Source organism: Muscardinus avellanarius (assembly GCF_963383645.1).
Source record: "Muscardinus avellanarius genome assembly, chromosome: 12".
Lineage (NCBI taxonomy): Eukaryota > Metazoa > Chordata > Mammalia > Rodentia > Gliridae > Muscardinus > Muscardinus avellanarius.
In genome coordinates, this window is record NC_137798.1 from 41,059,778 (window position 1) to 41,081,142 (window position 21,365).

At 43.2% G+C, this 21,365-nt stretch overlaps 2 protein-coding genes across 4 annotated transcripts in view; one reads left to right on the forward strand and one right to left on the reverse strand.

The window, feature by feature from the left end:
* Window positions 1-9,021: 9,021 nt before the first annotated feature.
* INSM2 (INSM transcriptional repressor 2) lies at window positions 9,022-10,578 on the forward strand (the record flags this gene model as incomplete). The annotated part of the gene is made up of 1 exon (XM_080706843.1): window positions 9,022-10,578. The coding sequence occupies one exon, from the start codon at window positions 9,022-9,024 to the stop codon at window positions 10,576-10,578; it is 1,557 nt and encodes a 518-aa protein (XP_080562969.1).
* Window positions 10,579-13,792: 3,214 nt separating this feature from the next.
* RALGAPA1 (Ral GTPase activating protein catalytic subunit alpha 1) overlaps window positions 13,793-21,365 on the reverse strand; it is a gene marked incomplete at both ends in the record, with an annotated part of 259,063 nt that continues 251,490 nt past the window's right edge. For all 3 annotated transcript variants that reach the window (XM_080708297.1, XM_080708295.1, XM_080708296.1), the window contains one exon: window positions 13,793-13,941. In XM_080708297.1, the coding sequence (XP_080564423.1) occupies window positions 13,793-13,941 (149 nt within the window). The remainder of the gene's footprint in view (window positions 13,942-21,365) is intronic.

The following is a 21,365-nucleotide window of genomic DNA, read 5'->3' on the forward strand; positions in this document are numbered from 1 at the left end:
CCAAATTTTAAAAAAAGGAAAAAATCAAATCAAAAAGGAGAAAGATATAAAAGACGCCTCCAGCCTTATTTTATTTTTATTTTGAAATAGTGTCACTAAATTGCTGAGGCTGGCCTCAAACCTGAGAGCCCTCTGCTTCAGCCTCTCCAATACAGGGATTATAGATGTGCACCAATACACCTGGCTTCACCAGCCCTATTTTATTCTTTATTTTGGATGAAGGTCTCACTAAGTTACCATACCTGGCCTTGAACCTGCGATCCTCCTGTCTTAGCTTTCCGAGGTCTAGTATATAGGCATGGTCACTGCATCTGGCTGTAATGTTAATGTAGAGATTAAAAAAATGAGTTTGAAGCCGGGCGTGGTGGTGCATGCTTGTAATCCCAGCACTTGGGAGGCTGAGACAGGAGGACTGCACAGGTTCAAAGCTAGCTTCAGCTACTTAGTGAGACCCTCCACAACTTAGTGAGAGCCTGTTTCAAAAAATAAAGAATAAAAAATAGGGCTGGGGGTGTAGCTTGGAGGCAGAACACCCTCGGTTCTATCCCAAGTACTGCAAAAAAAAAAAAAATGAGTGTGAGATTAAGCTTTCTAAAATAATCTCCTCAGTAAATAATAGTATTAGAATTTAAATCCACTCTTTTTATGTACCATAAACGGGTTCCAGAACTTAGTTAAGACTGGAAGTAAGGAGGCAAACATTTGTGTGTGCGTGTATGGTGGGTGTGTGAGTATATGTGGTATTGGGGGTTGAATCTAGGGACATTCTGCCTTTGAGCTATATCTCAAGCTCTACTTTATTTTTAATTTATATTTTGATACTGGAGATTGAACCTAGAGGCATCCTACCTCCAACCTATGACCCACCACCACTCATTTTTATTTCTTTATTTGGAAACAGGATCTCATTACATTTCAGAGAGCCTTGCTAGGTTGCCAAGGCTGGCTTTGAACCTGTGACCCTCCTGTCTCAGCCTCCCAAGTACTGGGATTACAGGTGTGAGGCCACCACATCTGGTGGAGGCAAGCGTTCTTATAGAATTTCTAGTAGTATTGTCGGGCGTGGTGGCGCACGCTTGTAATCCCCACGCTTGGGAGGCAGAGACAGGAGGATCGTGCAGGTTCGAAGCCAGCCGCGCGCGCTGTCTTAGGAGACCCTGTTTCCAAGTATAAAATGTAAAAATAGGTCTGGGAGTGTAGCCCGGAGGTAGAAGGGCTTCCAGGAACCCCAGTACCACCAAAAAAAAAAAAAAAAATTTCTAGTAGTATTTCTAAGCTGTCATTGTGCAACACTGATGAAGGTGTGAGGGTCTGTGATACAGGAGAGGTACCCACTGAGCCAGAGACTTCCAACTGGCTACGACAGTTGGATGGAAGGCCTGTTGAAGAAAGAGCGGGAGCCGGCGATTTGGAGTAAGAGAATGGCTGCGGGGAAAGTCAGTCATGTACCCGCGGAGCAGGTCCAGTGCTTCCCGACTGAGGCCCAGTGTTCTCACTGCTCACGGCCTCTGGCATGAACCCAGTGTCCACAGTCTTTTATGATCAGGTGAAAGTCAAGTTGTAACTTTTCTGTACTTCCAAGTTTTTGGAACGTGTGTTACCTATTTTACTGCTTAACACAGGGAGGAAACCTCCTAGAGATAAGTATAATTATATATTTTTTATCAAGCAGTTATTTAAATATATTTTAATATTTGAATAACTAAGCCTACATTACCTTCCATCAACCATTTTATTTTATAATTTTGCAGTACTGGGGATGGAACCCAGGGGGCATTCTTCCTTCGAGCTATACCCCTAGCCCTATTTTTTATTCTTTATTTTGAAACAGGATGCGCTGCAAAGGGCCTCACTAAGTAGCTGAGGCTGTCCACAAAGCGTCATCCTCCTGTCTTAGCCTCCCAAATGCTGGGATTACAAGCGTGCACCACTATCCCCGGCTTCCATCAACCATTTTAATATTCTTTGGTTGAGTTCCTTGTCTCAGGTCTCCTCGCTCCCTTAGCTTCTCTACACCTTCCCCTCAACCTCACAGCTTTGCTCCAATATAGTCCTTAGACTACTTTTTTCTTTCCTTTTTGGGAAGGGGGTACTAGGGATGGAACCCATGGACATTCTATATGCAAGTACCCCCCAGCCCACTTTATTTATTTATTTATTTATTTATTTATTTATTTATTTATTTTTGCAGTACTGGGGATGGAATCCAGGGACATTCTACCTCCAAGCAACGCCCTCAGCCCTATTTTTTTATTCTTTATTTTGAAACAGGGTCTCACTGAGTTGCAAACAGCCCCACTCAGTAGCTGAGGCTGGCTTCGAACCTGCGGAATCCTCCTGTGTCAGCCTCCCAAATGCTGGGGTTACAAGCGTGCGCCACCAAACCCGGCCACCCCCAACCCTTTTTATATTTTGTTTTGAAACAAGGTCTCACTAGGTTGCTGAGTCTCTAGTTGCTTGCCGAGGCTGGCCTCGAACCTGTGATTGATCCTTCTGTCTCAGCCTCCCATGTACTAGAATTACAGCTGTACCCCACTACAACTAGCTGTTTAATCTTAAACCACTTATTTGGCCTGTTTTAGCTCAGTTTTCTTATCACAAAATGAGAATAGCAATAATTATCTCACAAGGTGCCTTGGGCATTACATGTTATTATATACGTCAATTATTTACCACCGCGGGGCGTGGTGGCGCACGCTTGTAATTCCCGCGCTTGTAATCCCAGCATTGGGAGGCTGAGACAGGAGGATTGCGGCTTGAGGCCAGCCTCAGCTACTTAGTAAGGTCCTCTGTAACTCAATGAGACCCTGTTTCAAAATAACGAACAAGCCTGCTGTGGTAGTACACACTTGTAATCCCAGTGCTTGGGAGGCTGAGAAAGGAAGATTGTGGTTCGAGGCCAGACTCAGCTACTTAGTGAGACTCTGTTTCCAAATAAAGTATATTAAAAAAAATAGGTCTGGGAGTATAGCCTGGAGGTAGAAAAGCCCCTGGGTTCCAACCCCAGAACCACAAAAAATAAAATAAAATAAAAAATAAAAAACCGGGCTGGGATATAGCTCAGAGGTAGAATGCCCCTGGGTTCTATCCCTAATACCACACACAAAAAAAGCTAGGGACCATCTGGGCATGGTGGTGCCCATCTGTAATTCCAGTACTTGGAGAGCTGAGACAGGAGGCTTGCAGGTCCCTCAGCATATGAGCAAGGCTCTCTTCAACTCAGTGAAACCCTATTTCAAAATAAAAAACATAAAACAGGGATGTGGGTATAGCTTGGAGTTTTTGCCCCTAGGTTCAATCCCCAATAACACACACACACACACACACACACACAGCCATTTGAGCTTTGAGATTTATTCCATATGTGGTGGGAGTCATTTGAAGATTCGGGGCAAAAGAGTGAAATGATCAGATTTATAGTCTAATGGGATCCACCTTGCTACTAAATAAAGAAGAAGGCATAGGGTATTATATTACAGAGCAAGGGTGGATGCAAAAAGCCCAGCAGATCACAGTGATAGAGAATCTGAGATGTGTTGATTCAGGAGATGCTTTGAAGATGGGATTGATAAGAATTGCTGATGGATTGATTACAGGGTGACTCGCTTGAGCCAAAAGCTGTTGGGTTTTGGCCTAGCAGCTAATTGAATGAAGGTGCCATTTGCTGAGATGAAGAAACTGAGATGGGGCTGAAGTCTAGGAGAGGAAATCAAGAGTTCAACTTCAGGTTTGGAAAGATGGTTGACTTCTAAGTTCCTGGGGACAGCAGGCCTCTCCAGTAGCTGCAATTGGTGTTAAGCTTTTACAGGGTCATGTCTAAGTAGAGGAGGGAAGGCGGAGAAACAGAAGAAATAAAGCTCCTCCTGAGTAATCCCCAGATAGCTGAGTGATTAAAAAGCAAAGAAGGCCGGGCGTGGTGGCGCACGCTTGTAATACCAGCATTCAGGAGGCTGAGACCTGGAGGATCGCGGTTCGCGAACAGCCTCAGGTACTTAGTGAGGTCCTCTGCAACTCAGTGAGACCTGGTTTCAAAATAAAGAAGAAAAAATAGGGCAGGGGGTGTAGCTCGGAGGCAGAATGCCCCTGGGTTCCATCCCCAGACCCGCAATAAATAAATAAATAAAATAAAAAGCAAAGAAGGCTGGGCGTGGTGGCGCACAATGTAATCCCCGCATTTGGGAGGCTGAAGAGACAGGAGGATCGCACAGGTTCGAAGCCAGCCTCAGCTACTTAGTGAGGCTCTCAGCAACTTAGTGAGACCCTGTTTCCAAATAAAGTAAAAAACAGGTCTGGGAGTAGAGCCCGGAGGTAGAAAAGCCCCTGGTTCCACCCCCAGTACCACAATCAATCAATCAATCAATAAAGTCGTTACCTGAGCCTAACACACACTGTGATTTCAGGACAAGAAAAATCTTTTCAAAAGTATTCCTGATTTCTACTGTTGCAAAATTTGAATTTAAATAGTTTCTTCTATAATGAGAGATGGAAAGTGTAAATAGCTTGAGAGATAATCCGCTATGAATTTTTGTCAAGGCATAACGGAGAAGATCAAAACCCTGAGTGTTTAAAAGGAGGAAAAGGTTGTCAATGCCAAGAGAAAGTATGTAGATTAAGCAAAGATTTCACAATTTGCTGGCCACTGCCATATTTATCATTATGCCTAAGTGAGAAAATAGAGGCGTGTTTCTATCTGTCTTTCTCTTGGTTTGCCTCTGAGCGGGGAGCGTGACTCTAAGTTCTTTCTCTTTCCCATTGTTTAGTCCTTAGTCTCTGCCCAAGAGTTTTTCAGCTGGAAGTCCTAGGGCCTCATAGAAGCTCTTCACCTCTCTGTTCTGGCCGGGTTTCCAACAGATGGCCCTGGAGAGCGCTGCTTACCACGTCCTGGGGGAAAGTTACCGCATCCACACCACAGAGGACTGAAGGCCGCTTCCACGCTGTGTATCTTGTCTGATTACCAGGTAATATGTACTTATTTCAGAGTACTTTAACAAAAAAGTCAAAAGCCAAACAAAAGACTATTAAATTCCCCTTAACTAGAGGAACATCATAGAAGCATTTAGGCATATTTTCTTCTAGTATTGTATGCATTTTTTCATAATTGAGTTCTTTATTGTATAGGTAACTTTATGTCTTGCTGGTTTTGATCAATGTTAGTATATATGTATATATGTGCACACATATATATCGATGTCATTACATTTTTATGGCTACCTAATCATCTATGGTATTGCTATACCATTTACTCAAGGTAGTTTCTAAATATTTGCAGTTATAAGTAACACTGCGGTAAACAGCTTTGTGCATAAATAACTTTTTTGGGTGACTTACTGAAAGAGTAATTTGGGTGGAAGGTATACATCTTTTTTTTTTTTCTTTAAAGCTCCTGATATACATTGTTACACCACTTTCCAGAAAGGTTGTTATCAAATTACACTTGGGGACAAGGGTGAGAGAAAGCTATTAGGACTATTGGATTTGGCAGAAAATATATGACAGCAGTTGGTACAAAGTACTACGCCTTGGGGAAAAGACCCTCTGGAAAAGGGGATATCATTTTCTCTTCTTCTTTTTCTTCTTCTTTTTGTGGAACTGGTGATTAAACTCAGGGGCATTCTACCTCCTAACTACACCCCCACCCTACCCTTTTTCTTAGTTTTAGGTTTTTTTTTTTTGTGTGTGTGTGTGGGTCTGGGGATGGAATCCGGGGGCATTTGACCTCTGAGCTATACCCCCTGCCCTAGTTTTTATTCTTTTAATTTGAAACAGGGCCTCAATAAGTAGCTGAGGCTGTCCACCAACTGTGATCCTTGGGTCTCAGCCTCCCTAAAGCTGGGATTACAAGCGTGAGCCACCACGCACGGCTTAGATTTTTGTTTTGAAACGGAGTCTCACTAGGTGAAAGCCTGGCTAAGTTGCTGAGGCTGGTCTTGAGTCTGTGATCCTCCTGTCTCGGCCTCCCAATTACTGAAATGACAGCTGTCCATAAACTTTCCTGGCTGAGGCTATCTTAAAGAATTAAAATTCTTACCTCACATTTTCCATACCACACATGTCAGGGTTGTGAGGAAAAAGAAAGAAGAACTGAGAAGAATTTGAATTCTTAGTCTTACATAAACTGATATGTCAGAAAGGGTCAAAATGAGAACTAAGTTTACCAACCTTATTAAAGGATCCATAGGCTGGCCTTGGTGGTGCACACAGGCATTCCTAGTGCTTGGGAGGCTGAGATGGGAGAATCACAAGTTTGAGGACAGCTTTAGCAACACAGCAAGATTTTCAAGAGTCTAGTAAGACTGCTTCATACAAAAAATAAAAAAGGTTGGGGGTGTAACTCAGAGGTAGAATGCCCCTAGGTTCAATCCCCAGGATCCCCCCTCAAAGGAATTTGATTATGAATGTCAGGCTTTTTTTGTGGTACTGGGGATTGAACCCAGGAGCGTTCTACCTCTGATCTACATCCCCAGACCTATTTTATTACTTTATTTTGAAACAGGGCCTCGCTAAATTGCTGAGACTGGCTTCAAACTTGTGATCCTTCTCTTTCAACCTCTCAAATACTGGGATTACAGGTGTGCGCCACTGCAACCAGCTAGGCTTATTTATTTTGTATGATTTTGTGCTATTTAAGGAAGAAAAATATAACTGGTCTTTAATCCATTACTCAGTTATGAAATCAATTTATTTGCTATGACCAGTACTAAAAAAAAAAAAATTCTCCAGGCATGGTGGCACACGCTTGTAATCCCAACATTCAAGAGGCTTAGACCAGAGGATCTCGGTTCACGGACACCCTCAGCTACTTAGCGAGGCCCTTCGCAACTCAGTGAGACCCTGCTTCAAAAAATAAAAGGCTGAAAAAATAGGGCTGGGGGTGTAGCTTGGAGGTAAAAAATGCCCCTGGGTTCCATCCCCGGTACCAAAAAAAAAAGAAAAAAATTTCAGCTAGAAGGTAGGAGTGGTGGCATATGCCTTAATCCCAGCTACTCAAGAAGCTGAGGCAGGATGATCACGAGTTTAAGGCCAACTTGGGCAATTATTTTATTTTATTTTATTTGGGGGGTCTGGGAATGGAACCCAGGGGCATTTGACCTCCGAGCTACACCCCCTGCCCTATTTTTTATTCTTTATTTTGAAACCAGGTCTCACTGAGTTGCAAAGGGCCTCACTAAGTAGCTGAGGCTGTCTGCGAACCGCTATCTTCCAGGTCTCAGCCTCCCAAATGCTGGGATTACAAGCGTGCGCCACCACACCCGGCTTCCAACTTGGGCAATTTAGCAAGACCCTGACTCAAAAAAATAAAAATAAAAAGGGCTGAATGCATAACTCAGTGATAGTGTCCGTGGGTTCAGTCCCCAGTATCACAAAACCAAAAATGTGATAAACTGTATAAAAAAAATAGGAGTGTATTGCACTTGGTTAAGGGAAGTATTATTTTGTGAAACTTTTTAGTTATGGGTGCGTTCTATAGACCATATGGGTTAATGTGGGATGTAATTAAGGAAAACAATAGTTTGAAGCCACTGGGATAGTATGGAAAGACTGGCTCTGGAATTAGTAAGACATTCGTTTGAATCTGGGCTCTGCTACCTTCCCTCTAGCTTGTTGAGAAAAGAGTAATATCTCCTTCTTGGTGTGTGTGTGTGTGTGTGTGTGTGTGTGTGTGTGTGTATGCATGTGAGCTTTTGTGGTGTAGGTCTGGGTATGAAGAGCAGAGATTATTTAAGCAGAATTCTTAATGCATAATCAGTGATTAATAAATGTATAATTACTTCCAAATCTTTTCTTCAAAGAATATCCTCAATGTAAAAATGCTTCTTGTGAGCCGGGCGTGGTGGCGCATGCTTTTAATCCCAGCGCTTGGGAGGCTGAGACAGGAGGACTGCACAGGTTCGAAGCCAGCCTCAGCTACTTAGTGAGGCTCTTATAAAATAGGTCTGGTAGTATAACCCGGAGGTAGAAAGCCCCTGGGTTCCACCCCCAGCACCAAAAAATAAAAAAAAAAATTCATGCGAAGGAAGATAGTATGTTTTATTGACGACTAAATGTTAAACTCTATTCTACTTTATAAATGCCCCTCAGTCTTTCCTCCACTCTGGTTTAGTAAGGAGCTCGGAACACACAGTTCTTTCCCTTCCTTTCCTGTTCTCACGTGTACTTAACCGTCTCCGGCACTCTATCTCTGTTGTGTATTGTCTAATTGTCTCATCGTTCATATTTCATCGTTTCAAATCTCTTCTAGTTAAGTCAGTGCTGGGCACATGGCAGGGGGCCAGAAGAAAATCTGTGGACTGTGGTCTACAGCACACTTTTTTCCCCGCCAAGCATCACTCGCCATGTATAGGGAAGCAGATGTGATGCTGATTCCACCAGCATTTCTCACTCAATCTACTCCATGCTAAACAGGCCAGCTAGGCATTAAGTCATGTCTCTGGGTAGCACAAGTGGAAACTGTGAACAGAGAAACCACTTTACGTGAGGACGGTGGAAAATGAGATCCCTTCCCCTCGGCGCCCCTCTCCCCGGGGACGGGGCACTTATCCGCCCGGGCGCGGGGCGCTCGGCGGAGCGCGCTCTTCCCAGATGAGCCTCATAGTATCACAGACGCGCGCCGCGGCGATCGATACTGGATGGCAGACGCGCTCCCGCCGTCAAGTGTAGGCACAGGGCGGTGGATTCAGCCGCCCTGCCGCTCGGGCGCAGCTTCGCAGCAGTTCAATACCGGCCGCGGACGTTAGCCAGCCTCCCGCGGGCGCCCGCCGGGTCTCCGCCGCCCGCCGCCCAGCTCAGGCGCCCGCGGGCTCCGGGCGGCGGGCAGCGCGCGCGGCGGCCCGGCTCCTCCTGGGCGGAGCCCGCCGCGCGAGCCCCGCCCCCGAGGCCCGCTCCCACTCCTGATTGGCCGGGCCGTCCCAGAGGGGGCGGGCGGCCGGCCCGCTCCCAGCTATAAAGGCGGCTCCGGCATGACGGCCGCCGCGAGGCTCGGTAGGTCCTGAGCGCCAGCCCGAGCGCCCGCGCGGAGGCACCATGCCGAGGGGCTTCCTGGTGAAGCGGACCAAGCGCACCGGCGGCTCGTACCGAGCGCGCGCGGCCGAGCGCGGCTCCCCGGTGCTGGGGGCCCCGGGTGCGCCGCCCTCGCCCCGCCGGGCTCCCAGCGCCCCCCTGCCCGGGGCGGAGCGCGCGGAGCCGGCCCGGGGGCAGGCGGGGGTGAGCCTGGGGGCGGCCTGGAGCACCGAGCTCGGGGAGGGCCCGGGCCCCAGCCCCAGCCCCGCCAAGCCGGCGGGCTCCGAGCTGCGGCGGGCGTTCCTGGAGCGCTGCCTCAGCTCGCCCGTCTCCGCCGAGTCCTTCCCCGGGGGCGCCACCGCCGCGGCCACCTTCGCCTGCTCGGTGGCGCCCGCGGCCGCCCCGGCCTCGGGGGAGCCGTTCCCGCTGCCGCTCCGGGCGCGGTTCCCAGAGCCCGCGCTCCAGCCCGACCCCGCGCCCCTGGCGGCCGCCCTGCAGGGCCTGAAGCGCGCGGCCTGCGGCGAGCGCAGGGCCCGGCTGCCCGCGGGCGGCGCGCCCGGGCCCGCGGGGCTCAGGAAGCCGAAGGCCATGAGGAAGTTGAGCTTTGCCGACGAGGTGACCACGTCCCCCGTGCTGGGCCTGAAGATCAAGGAGGAGGAGCCCGGGGCGCCGTCCCGGGGCGCGGGGGGCAGCCGCACGCCGCTGGGCGAGTTCATCTGCCAGCTGTGCAAGGAGCAGTACGCGGACCCCTTCGCGCTGGCGCAGCACCGCTGCTCCCGCATCGTGCGCGTCGAGTACCGCTGCCCCGAGTGCGACAAGGTCTTCAGCTGCCCCGCCAACCTCGCGTCCCACCGCCGCTGGCACAAGCCGCGGCCCGCGGCCGCCGGCGCCGCCGCGCTGCCCTCCGCCGACGGGAAGCCGCCGCCGCCGTCTTCGTCCTCCCCGGACTCCGCGCCCGTCGTCGCGTCTTTCCTGCCCGAAGGGAAAGAGAACGGCGGGGCCGAGCGGACGGCGGATCAGCACCCACCGGCCCGGGACAGCTCCGGCGAGGATCAGCACGCGGACAGCGCCCCGCACCCGGGCCTGCGGGTGCTGGCGCCCTACCCCGAGGGCGCGCTGGGGCACCGGGTGCCCGCGCAGGGCGGCCCCGAGATCTTCGTGTGCCCGTACTGCCACAAGAAGTTCCGTCGCCAAGCCTATCTGCGCAAGCACCTGGGCACGCACGAGGCGGGCTCGGCTCGCGCGCTGGCCCCCGGCTTCGGCCCGGATCGCAGGGCCGCGCTCGCCTTCGCTTGCCCGCTGTGCGGGGCGCACTTCCCATCCGCGGATGTCCGGGAGAAGCACCGGCTGTGGCACGCTGTCCGCGAGGAGCTGCTCCTGCCGGCCCTGGCAGGGACTCCTCCTGAAGCGCCGGGTCCGGGAGGGGCCCCTGATGGAAGTGCTCAGCAAATTTTCTCGTGCAAGCACTGTCCGTCTACTTTTTTTAGCTCCCCGGGGCTGACCCGGCACATCAATAAGTGCCATCCTTCAGAAAGCCGGCAAGTATTGCTGTTGCAGATGCCACTGCGGCCGGGCTGCTGAGGGCCCGAGCGGCCGGGAAGCATTCAAGGCTGGCCGTGGAGGAAACAGATCATGGGGGTGTCTGCGGGTCTTTCTTCAGCTCGCGAGTTTACTTTCTTTCCTTCTCATGTTTTTCCCCTTGAAATTCTCCCAATAGTCAGTGTTCCGCCAGGGGGACAGGCAGCGAAATGTAAATATCCCTCTTTAGAGCAGGTATGTATATAGTATGAACATTCATGATTGAAGGTAGTCAGCTTTAAATCCTCACTCTTCCCACTAAAACAGGATTTATACCCCCCCCCCCCAAAAAAAAGAAAAACCCCTCTGGAGACCCTAACAAATCCTATATGATTTGTAATTCCTATGGAAAGTCTCGGTGAATGCATGCATGTCTCAATGTCTATTATAGGGTTCTGGCTACTCAAAGTGGTAGTCACCATTTCCTTTTTTCTTTCTCTTGCCATCATGGGCACCTATGTAGTTTCTGTCTCTATAGGGTCAGATATCTTGCATTGTATATTCTGTGAATTAAAAGTTATGTGGTTGGTGCCAAGCTTCCAGGCGTGGGGGGGAAGATTCAAGACCCGTTTAAGATGTCTGCTTCTTTGGTGGATGTAAGAATCTCCCCTGTCGCCTCATCTTTTTCAATAATATGTACTAGTCCATTCTCAAATTGGTTTTTGGAGGTGGGGAGGGTTTATGGAAGGAGTTTAGGCAGCCCCCAAATTCTTATTTTTAGCTATTTTGTGTGCAGTATTCAGGAAGAGCTGCTTTAAACCTTCATATAGCTTTTCGGAAATATAGACTTGTTTCCCGAGTTTTAGCAAGATTTCACCCACATTATTTAATGCTTCTATTGTAAATCTCATACTGTATATTACATATGAAACTATGTTCAGTTTAAGGAAGATGTTAATACCTATAATATACTATGGAACTGAATGGCAATCCACTCAATATTCAAGATTTTCTTTTCAGCAGCAACTTTTAATTTTTGTAAACCATATTCATTGTACATTCTGTACCCATCCCGATAGCCAGTTTGGGACCTTGTCTGGGCACTATTTGGCAGATAGCTCAGATTTGTAAGATGCTTACCGCCAAATAAATATATAGACTGTGCTTCGTTTTGTTCTGTGTTTGTTTTAGCAACTGGTTAAACAGCATATTTTCAAAGACGCATCTCTTCAAAGCCAGTTTTCTACTTTCTAATCTTAACGACCCATTTGGAATATAGAGAGATATTTTTTTGAATGAATGTGATGGTGTCACGCTGCAAGAGGGGAATTTCCTTAGGAATATGAGCTACATAGATTGAAGCTCCACAAGGCAAATATGTACTGGCTTTCAGATTTAAAGATGCTTCCCCAAACAAATGGCAGCAGAAAATATACTTTACTTAAAAAAGCTACTTGTTATGTTAATGGTGATATTTTCACTATTTCAAGTTGGTATTTTCAGTTCATTTTGTTACACAGTGTCAATCCAGTAGATGGTCATTTGAAACAAAGTGAAAGCACCTTAAAATCACACTAATAGTTAAATTTGATTTTCCTTGTTATAGTTCTTCACCTCCACTACAAAAAACTGTCTATATTTTAAATCTTACTCCTGGGCTTCTCTTCATCCATTTGTTTACCTTTTTATAAGATTTCATAGGAACTTTAGTTTTTATAAGAAAACAAAGACTAAATGCATAGGAACTCTGAAAAGCTGTCTTAAAACACCTGGCAGAGTTTTATTCTTTAAAGTATATTATAAAACTGTTAAATTTAAGAAATCAAAGGAAGAAGAGGCTGAGACAAACTAATGCTTCAACCAAGTGCACTGAGTGAAGCTTCTGGTCAGTCTTTATGAAGGTGTACGATTTCCTGTGTTTTCAATGATTGTGGTGGGATCTCTGTGAAGCATTGAAGTACAGCCTGAAAAGGGAATTTAAATTTTCATCATTAGCTAAAATAATCTAGGCTATGCTTTACATATCCTCATTTATCATAGAGCTCTGCTTATTAAATATGAAAATATACAAAATCTAAAAATAAGTAGGAAAATACACAAATCATGGACCGGAAATGGTAAGAATATTTTTATTCTGTTATTAAATACCATGTCATTTTTTTTATCTCCCACTGTTACAAATCTGTAGATGCTACATGAATGATGATACATAATTTGTATTCTGTGGTTTGCCAGTATGATGTATTTACACATGCAGTTGGTACGGTGTCATGCTACATTTCCTTAGGAGATGCTCATTGAAAACAAAATGTGAGCAGCTTATCTACTATAGCAAATATTTCTGGAAGGTGGAATGTATACCAACTTGCACCTACAAGTTCAGTGTTAACAATATTAGCTTTAATTAGATTCCTGGGTCATGCTCCCTTTTTGTTTTTAATAATATACATAATTTGAGCAGTATATTTACTTCAGAAAAGTTTTTCCTCCTCCCCATAACCTTCTTTTTGGTACTCAAGCAAGAATATAGATACAAACCAGGATCTATCAGCCAATAAAGGGCCACAACCTCAGAACAGAAATAGCATTTAACAGTGATACTACTTAAAAAACATTAGAAAATTATGTGGAAGTTCAACAGAAATCAAAGTTTAGCAGTGATTTTTCTAGTTACTGGCTATGCTATGGCGTCACCTGCATAGTCAAGAGATGAGACATTGCTTTGGGAAGAAAAACTTAATGCTAAAATTATTAAGTTGGAATTTGTGATGCTAAACAATCATTTATTTTGAGTGTTTTATTTTTGTAACATAAATAAATCTATACACATTCTGTGTATTAACATATTTGTAACTTTTGGCTCTAACTTTACAAATGCTTAGACTTAATTTTTTATTTGTAAAAAATTATACATTTATTGAGCCATAAAGCTGCAATGGGGCACAATAAATAAAATGAGATTATCCAATTATATTTCAGCTCAATGTTAATCATGAAATTAAAAGTGCAACTACTTAGACATAATTATCTAGGAAGGCAAAGAGTACAGAATAAAACGCCACCCCTTTGAAATATGGCAGCTTGGACTATGGGGAAAAAAAAACTGAATAAATAGCCCAAATCTAAAATATTAAGTTACAAATTATTTAAGTCCAGTGTCTTCTCAAATAAATGTACAGGAAGGAACATGCATGTTATTGCAGACATGAGGCCGGAGAGGGTTACTATGCTTGTGCTAAGGTAGCTGCTGCTGATCACTGTTGGGCTGCTTGTCTCCTTAGGATTTATTGGCTGAGCCCGATGAACGACGCAGCTTCATGGACATGCGACTTTTGCTAGTTCGAGGAGACATTGGAGAGGCCAGGTCAGCCCCATCTACCTGCGTTGCTGTGGGAGCTTCACTGGGTAGAATCTCTGGGTAGAAGCCTGTAGAAAACAGCAAAAATATAAGTACAGTCATCTAGGCTCTTATAAGAAAAAAGCTTTCTGCTACTGGAGTAAGGAGCCCAACCCTTGATGGGGTCCTTTGAGGGAAAAAGCCCCAGACTTCTTATTACAACAGCCTACTACTGTATTTAAAATCCAGCGATCTGGTGGCTCATGCCATTGTATTAGCAATGAAGCACCAGTCGCCATCTCCAGAGCCAGAACCTGGAAATGCAACGAGAAGCAAAATCTTTGGCAGAAGGGATAGGGATCCCGAGCACCACTGGCATGCAGAAGGGGCACAAGAAGCAGGTGAGAAAGACCAGTTTCTATCTCTAGGCTCAGGTCAGGGTATAACAAAAAAAAAAAGGAGGCATTCACTACTGAAAGAAACAGAGCACCAAATAATACACAGTTACGTTCCCGTAGCACTTAATGAGACAGATCATCAAACTTGCTAGCTATTTAAGTACGGCATTATTATTATAATATATATTTTTTGTGGTACTAGGGATTAAACCCAGGGCCTTTCTACTTGAGTTATACCCCCAGGCCTATTTTATTTTTTATTTTGAAACAGGGTCTAAGTTTCTAATAGCCTCACTAAATTGCTGAGGCTCACAGTGATCTGCAATCTTTCTGTCCTGGCCTCCCAAGTACTGGGATTATATGTAGCAACACCATGCCTATCTTAAACAGGGTTTTAAAAGGAGCAAGATAAGTTCTTGGGGGAGGGAACAGGCTAAGAATTCTTATCTGAAAGTCAGTCAGAAAAGATAAACTTGCCTCAGAAACTGTCTTCATTAGAAGAACTACAGCCTGGCATGGTGGCATTTGGGAGGCTGAGACAGGAGGATGCGGGTTCGCAGCCAGCCTCAGCTACTTAGTGAGGCCCTTTGCAACTCAGTGAGAGCCTGTTTCAAAATAAAGAATAAAAAATAGGGCTGGGGGTGTCGCTTGGAGGTAGAATGCCCCTGTAGTACTGAAAAAAAAAAAAAAAAAAAAGAACTGCATAGTGCTTTTGTTTTCACTTTTTTTTTTTTTTTTTAGGTACTGGGGCTTGAACCCAGGACTTTGCACATGCTAGGTAAGTGCTCAACCCTTGAGCTACATCCCACCCTAACCTAAACTTTTAAAGTGTATATTATATACATATATATGTATATAATATACACACACTATTCAGTAAAAGCTAGTAGAATTAGCAGACATAGAATCTTAAAATAAGCAAAGCAAATTCAAATAGGAAATTTCTGTGTATCATTTACAAAGAAATTCTTCACCTCTATTCTTTATTGCTACAAATTATTCTCCAATATACAGCAATACTACAGAACCTTTTGCACTTGTAGGTAGGCCCTCAAAGTATCTTCTGTACAAATGGAATAAGGCTTCAAAAAATAAAAAAATAAAAGCACTTCAAGGAAAAATCTACAAAGAGTAGAATATATTAAAATTTTGTATATTTTAAGGCACCTTAGTGCAGATTTCTCTGGGTCTTAAGTACATGAAAAATTACTGTATGTGTGTCACAAACAAACAAGCAAAAACACCACATAGATTACAGGCTTAAACTTATGCTTTTCAGTACTTTGAAGGGAGACTTTTTGAAACATTTGTTGGTTGTGCAGCACCCCACTGACACTTTAAACTTGGAAACCATTCTGCTAGCACTTCCATATAATGAAACATTTGTACTTAAATTGAAATTATAAATATTTATAAGGAAAGACCAAAATGCTCAATAAGGAGTGCAGATTCCACGGAGACATCTTAAGGAATTAGGAATGTATCTCTGCAGAACACTTTGAAGTGTTTTTAAGGCCAAATGTTATACTTAAAAACAAATGTACATCTCCAAGAAAAAAAAAAAACCTTGTCACTCAAAAATTCATGTCAACTCCCCTCCTTCTCTAAGTAATTTCTCCAACATTTTCTTTTCTAAATTGAGATGAGACTGGCTTTCAAAATACAGGAGAAAACAGATTTTTGTCCAACTTCACTCTTGATTTATAATAGATACAAACTGGAAAATCTAGAGAAAAATATGAATCCAGGGCCTTGTAGGGAAGCCCTGCAGATGGACAGCAGGGGGAGGTGAGAGCAGGAGTTCATGCTTTTCTGGTAATGCGCACTAATTCCCAGCCATCAAGAGAGGCCTTCCCATGGCTGTTTACCTTGAGATGGCCAATGTTTTCTAGCGGAGGTTTTGGGAGGAAGAGAACTATCACTGCATTTCTTTCTTTGTTGTGAATGAAGAAATGGAGTAGCGAGCAGAAGTGAGAAAACACAAGAGAAGATAACAGATATGAGAGACACAGTGCTGCATTTTACAGGTGTTAACTGAGGAGCAAAGAGTACTTGGTTTCCATTATGAAATACCACTGGTCATGCAATGAGTTAGGGTGATGATGTTTCACATGGTCAATGCTTCAGACATTCAAATGTTATACTTACCAACTAACAAGTTCAAATAGGAAAAAAGAAAAAGAGAGAAGTCTATGAGACAGTCTACCTTTTGAGGTGTTCATTAAACTGGTTGCATGTTTTCCTAATTACAAAGTCATAAAACATCTAGAGATGCACTGTCTATTATGGTAGCTACAGCCACATTAAATTTTAATTAAGTGTAATAAAAATTAAGTAAAAAGTCAGTCTTGGTACATGAGTGTTTAACAGCCAAATGTGGTCAGTTGCTGCCATACCAGACAGAGCAGATATACAACATTCCCACCATTATAGAAAGTTTTACTTAAGTGCACTACTTTAATATGCCAAACTTAGAATATTTTTTCACACAATTCTTCATGAAAACAGACCTCTATGCAAACATACTCCATAGCTATTTCATCCACTTCTGTTCCAAATTTTCTTCCTAACTCTACCTATTCCTACAATCTTTTTCTTTCACTATTTTTTAACAATAACAATAAATAAAGCTAATCTTTAGCTGTCTGGGTATATATTCTGGCTTTGCCTTAAAAGTATCTATTTTCCTCAAAACTAGCTAATCTTCCTATCTCTCTTATTGCCTTCAAAGTGAAATTCCTGTTTATTCAACTGAGAATAAAATCAAGCTCTTTAGCATGCATGAGATATAATTATCACTATCTATTCACATATCAGCAAATGGTATTTGTGGTATATATGCAATGTACCTAAATTCTATAAATAATTTACAGTAGGTAGACCTCAATTTTAGATGTAAGAATATAGTGATACCTACATTTCATTTCACATCCAGTTCTATTTCACTAATGATTTACACTGAGTCTAAGAATTCTGATTGATATAATTACTTACAGTATATGAGTTTTAAAATTATCTATGGACTCCTCTCTGCATAATGTATCTAACACTTTTATAGTGCTCACACAGTGTCTACATCTTGATAGTAAAATAAACTGATTCGTATAATACATGTTGATTATAATGAACTATTACAAATAACATGATGACTATGACCTTGGGAGCCACACACACATTATAAATGGGGATCAATGGGTTATTTATCATGGTTTTATTCATACTGGTTAGTGGTTTTAAACTGGTCATGTTTATCATCAAAGTTACTTCGGTAAATACCGCCTTTTAAAATACTGTATCTGGGAAAGCAGCTTCAATTAATACTGAACTAAGACAATATAGATTGTGTTAGAAAGAACACAATCTTAGACTAGATTAAATGCCATGTATGTCATTTTATCTGCTGTTTGGTTTGGGACATGTTCTTCTTCTATGAAATGGATGATGCCTATTTTGCAAAGTGTTTTTGGGTGATTACATATGCAAAGAGCCTGGCACATAGTAGGTATGCAGTGTCACTATATGATAAAGCTAATAAGAACAAAAATTTATAGATTTTTAAAATCAGAACAGATGGAGATTAGAAAGGGACAGAATATACATATATATATATATATATATTGTGTGTGTGTGTGTGTGTGTGTGTGGTACCGAGGTGGAACCCAGAAGCTTTCTACCTCCGGGCTATACTCCCAGACATATTTTATATTTTATTTGGAAACAGGTCTCACTAAGTTGCTGAGAGCCTCACTAAGTAGCTGAGGCTGGCTTCGAACCTGTGTGATCCTTCTGTCTCAGCCTCCCAAGAGCGGGGATTACAAGTATGTGCCACCACGCCCAGCTTTAGAAGTATTTTTGAAGAAAATAATTGTTTAACTGTAGAGAGTACAACACATCCCTCCATAGGTTTAGCTTGAGGAAATCAAAGAATTGATACCCTCTTATGTTGATAGTCCTATAGAATAAAACCTTAAAGGTTAGACCCAAATAACTTTACTGCCCTAATATTATTAAAAGAGTTGATAAGTGCTTAAGGCTAAGCATGGATACAGAACTGAGTGTCATAAAGGAAATACCACATAATTAAAAAAAATAGGGATAGGTGTGGTGCTGTACACATGTAATACTAGTACTTGGGAGGCTGAGACAGAAGGATGGCAGATCAAGGCCAGCCTCAGCAACTTAGCAAGACCCTGCTTTAAAAGTAAATAGAGGACTTCCGGGAAGATGGCGACCGAGAAAAGCGGGGCTTAAGAGTCCCGCTAACAACCAATCTCCATTACCACAAAAAGAGCGCCTTTCATAGCCAGAAAAGACCATCACCAGAAAAACAAAAAAACCACCAGGCTCCAGAGAGAAAGCGGACTGAGAACAGAGCTCAGGGCCACAGAGGAGACACACGCGCCCGAGGACGCGGCAGCAGCGCCATACTGTCGGCGGCAGCGGCGAACTCAGCGGACGGCTACAGCAAGCCGAGGTGAGCCGATGCGGAACAGCCAGGCGGGATCTTTCGGCGCAGACAGCATTTAAAGCTCCCAGTGGCTGAGCTCAGCACACGCTGCAGGGATTCAGAGTGGAAATCAAAACCAGAGAAGAAAAAATACGCCAGCCTCATGGCCGAGGGCGTGGCAGAGGCGCCATATTGCCACCGGCGGCGGCAGCAGCAGTGAATTCACCGAGTCCAGTACAGCTACATCTACGTACTCAAGAACAGTGAGTCAAATTGCGGGCCACAGAGGAGAAATCCCAGTATTGTGCCTCCTGGGACTTGACCCAGTGAGGGAGTGGTGGTGACAGAGATATCACACCATAGGAGAGCGTGCAACCTGGCACCCCCCATAGTTTAAAGCAGCCTCTATCGACTCCCTGGGTCGGAGACTCTGTGATACAACCCAGTAAAGGAGTAGTAGGGTCTGAGATAATACAGACTCGAGATCCAGAGCACCTTAAGTGAAGCCATAGTGACCCAAGGGAAGAACCCAGAGAAGGCACAAACCTCCGAAATCATGGGAAAGAGGAATAATACTGGAGCAATTAATGCCCACAACCCCACAACATCAGAACCTGATAAAACAGAAAATCAGAGATTTCTAGAAGATCAAATCAGGAAAATAACTGTAGAAATAATAGAGGTGCTTCGAAAAGAACTCAGAGAGAGCCAAAAAGAGATAAAGGATGCAATTAATGAAGTAAAGGCCTCAATTCAAAGCACAAACAACCGATTAGACCACATGGAGAACAGAATCTCGCTCTTAGAAGATGAGCAATCCAAAAATGAATGCATAGTTTCTAATCTAGAAAAAGATATCCAACAGCAGGAATCTGACATTGAAGAAATATGGGCCCATCTTAAGAGAGCTAACCTAAGAATAATTGGAATAGAGGAGGGAAAAGAAAGTGATACCAAAGGGATCAACAATCTCTTCAAGGAAGTAATAGCAGAAAATTTTCCAAATATAGAGCAAGAGGTTGATACACAGATCCAGGAAACTTATAGAACTCCCTTTAGACAGGATCTGAGAAGAGGATCCCCACGCCATATAATTGTCAAAATGACCAATGAGGAAGCCAAGCAGAGAATCTTAAAGGCAACAAAAACAAAGGGCCAAGTGACATTCAGAGGCAAACCAATTAGAATCACTCCAGACTTCCCAAACCAAGTCATGAGAGCCAGAAGGGCTTGGAGTAACATATTCCAAACTCTGAAAGAAAACAACTTCCAGCCAAAAATTTCCTATCCAGCAAAACTTTCTATCAAATTAGATGGAGAAATAAGAAGCTTCCATGACAAACAGAAACTGAAGGAATTTATGTCTTCAAAACCAGCGCTAGAGAAAATACTCAAAGAGATTAACTACAAAGAAGAAATAGGTAACACTCACCAGAACCAGAGAAACAAGAGTTTCCATCCAACAGACAACTAAGATTGGTTATCTGTGGAGATTCATTATTTATGTTAGTCTTTTACCTATCTCTAAATTGTATTGTTTGCCTTTATTGTTGTTAATTTTTAGGATTTCTAGTTGGAATATTAATATACCTTCAGATATAGCATTTGGAAATATTTTATCCAATTCTATTAGTAACTTTTAACTCTGTTTACATTGTCTTTGGATATACAATATTTTCTTTTATTTTTTAGGGAGTTTGTATATTCTTCTGTTGCCTGTGCCACTGAAATCATATCCAAGAAATCACTGCCAATTTCAATGTTGTGAGGTTTTATGACCCAGATTTTCTCCTAAAAGTTTATAGTCTTAAGATTTATATTTGTATGTGGGATTAGGTAAGGGTCCAATTTTATTCTTTTCCATGTAATTATTATTTTTCAACAATATTTAGTTAAAAGATTATTATTTCCACCACCAAATCTTCGTGGAAACCTTGTCAAAAATAACTTGACAATATAGGGAAGAAGTTAGCTCTAGGCTTGTATTTAACTCCAATGGTCTATATATCTGCCTTTAGAACAGTACTACACTGTTTCAATTATTGTAGCTTTATATGGTTTGAAATCAGAAAATATACATCTTCTAGCTTTGTTTTTGCTTCGAGATTGTTTTGGGCATCTAGAGTCCATATTCCATATCAGGATAGATTTTTTTCTGAAAAATAAATATATGATAGTTTCACCTAAAAAAAAAGGAAAAAAATATTCTCTGGTAAGAAAGAAAGCAAAAAGAAATATTGAAATGTTATCTTTAAGTCATCAAAAGCTTGGTATCAGACAAATGAAACTGTTATGTGAGATTATCATTTTTAATTTTGGATAAATTGCTATAATACTAGATGTCAACCACTAAGCCAAGCATGGGAGGGAGGGATGGGGAGAGAATGGGGTGGGGATCGGGTGGGGGCTGACTGGGCGATGTGTGCATGTATGTCTACAAAAGTTTGTATCCCACTATGATGTATGAATACAGTGCACCAATGAAATAAAAAAAATAACAAAAAAAAATAAAAATAAAAAAAAAATAAAAAAGCATGAGGAGATTCAAAAAAAAAAATAAAAGTAAATAGAGAAATAGAAGCAAAAAAGTGATTTCATTTTAAGATATTTAGGAACTATTACTGCAGACAAAGAACAAATAAGGCTAAATTTATTATATTTTACCTTC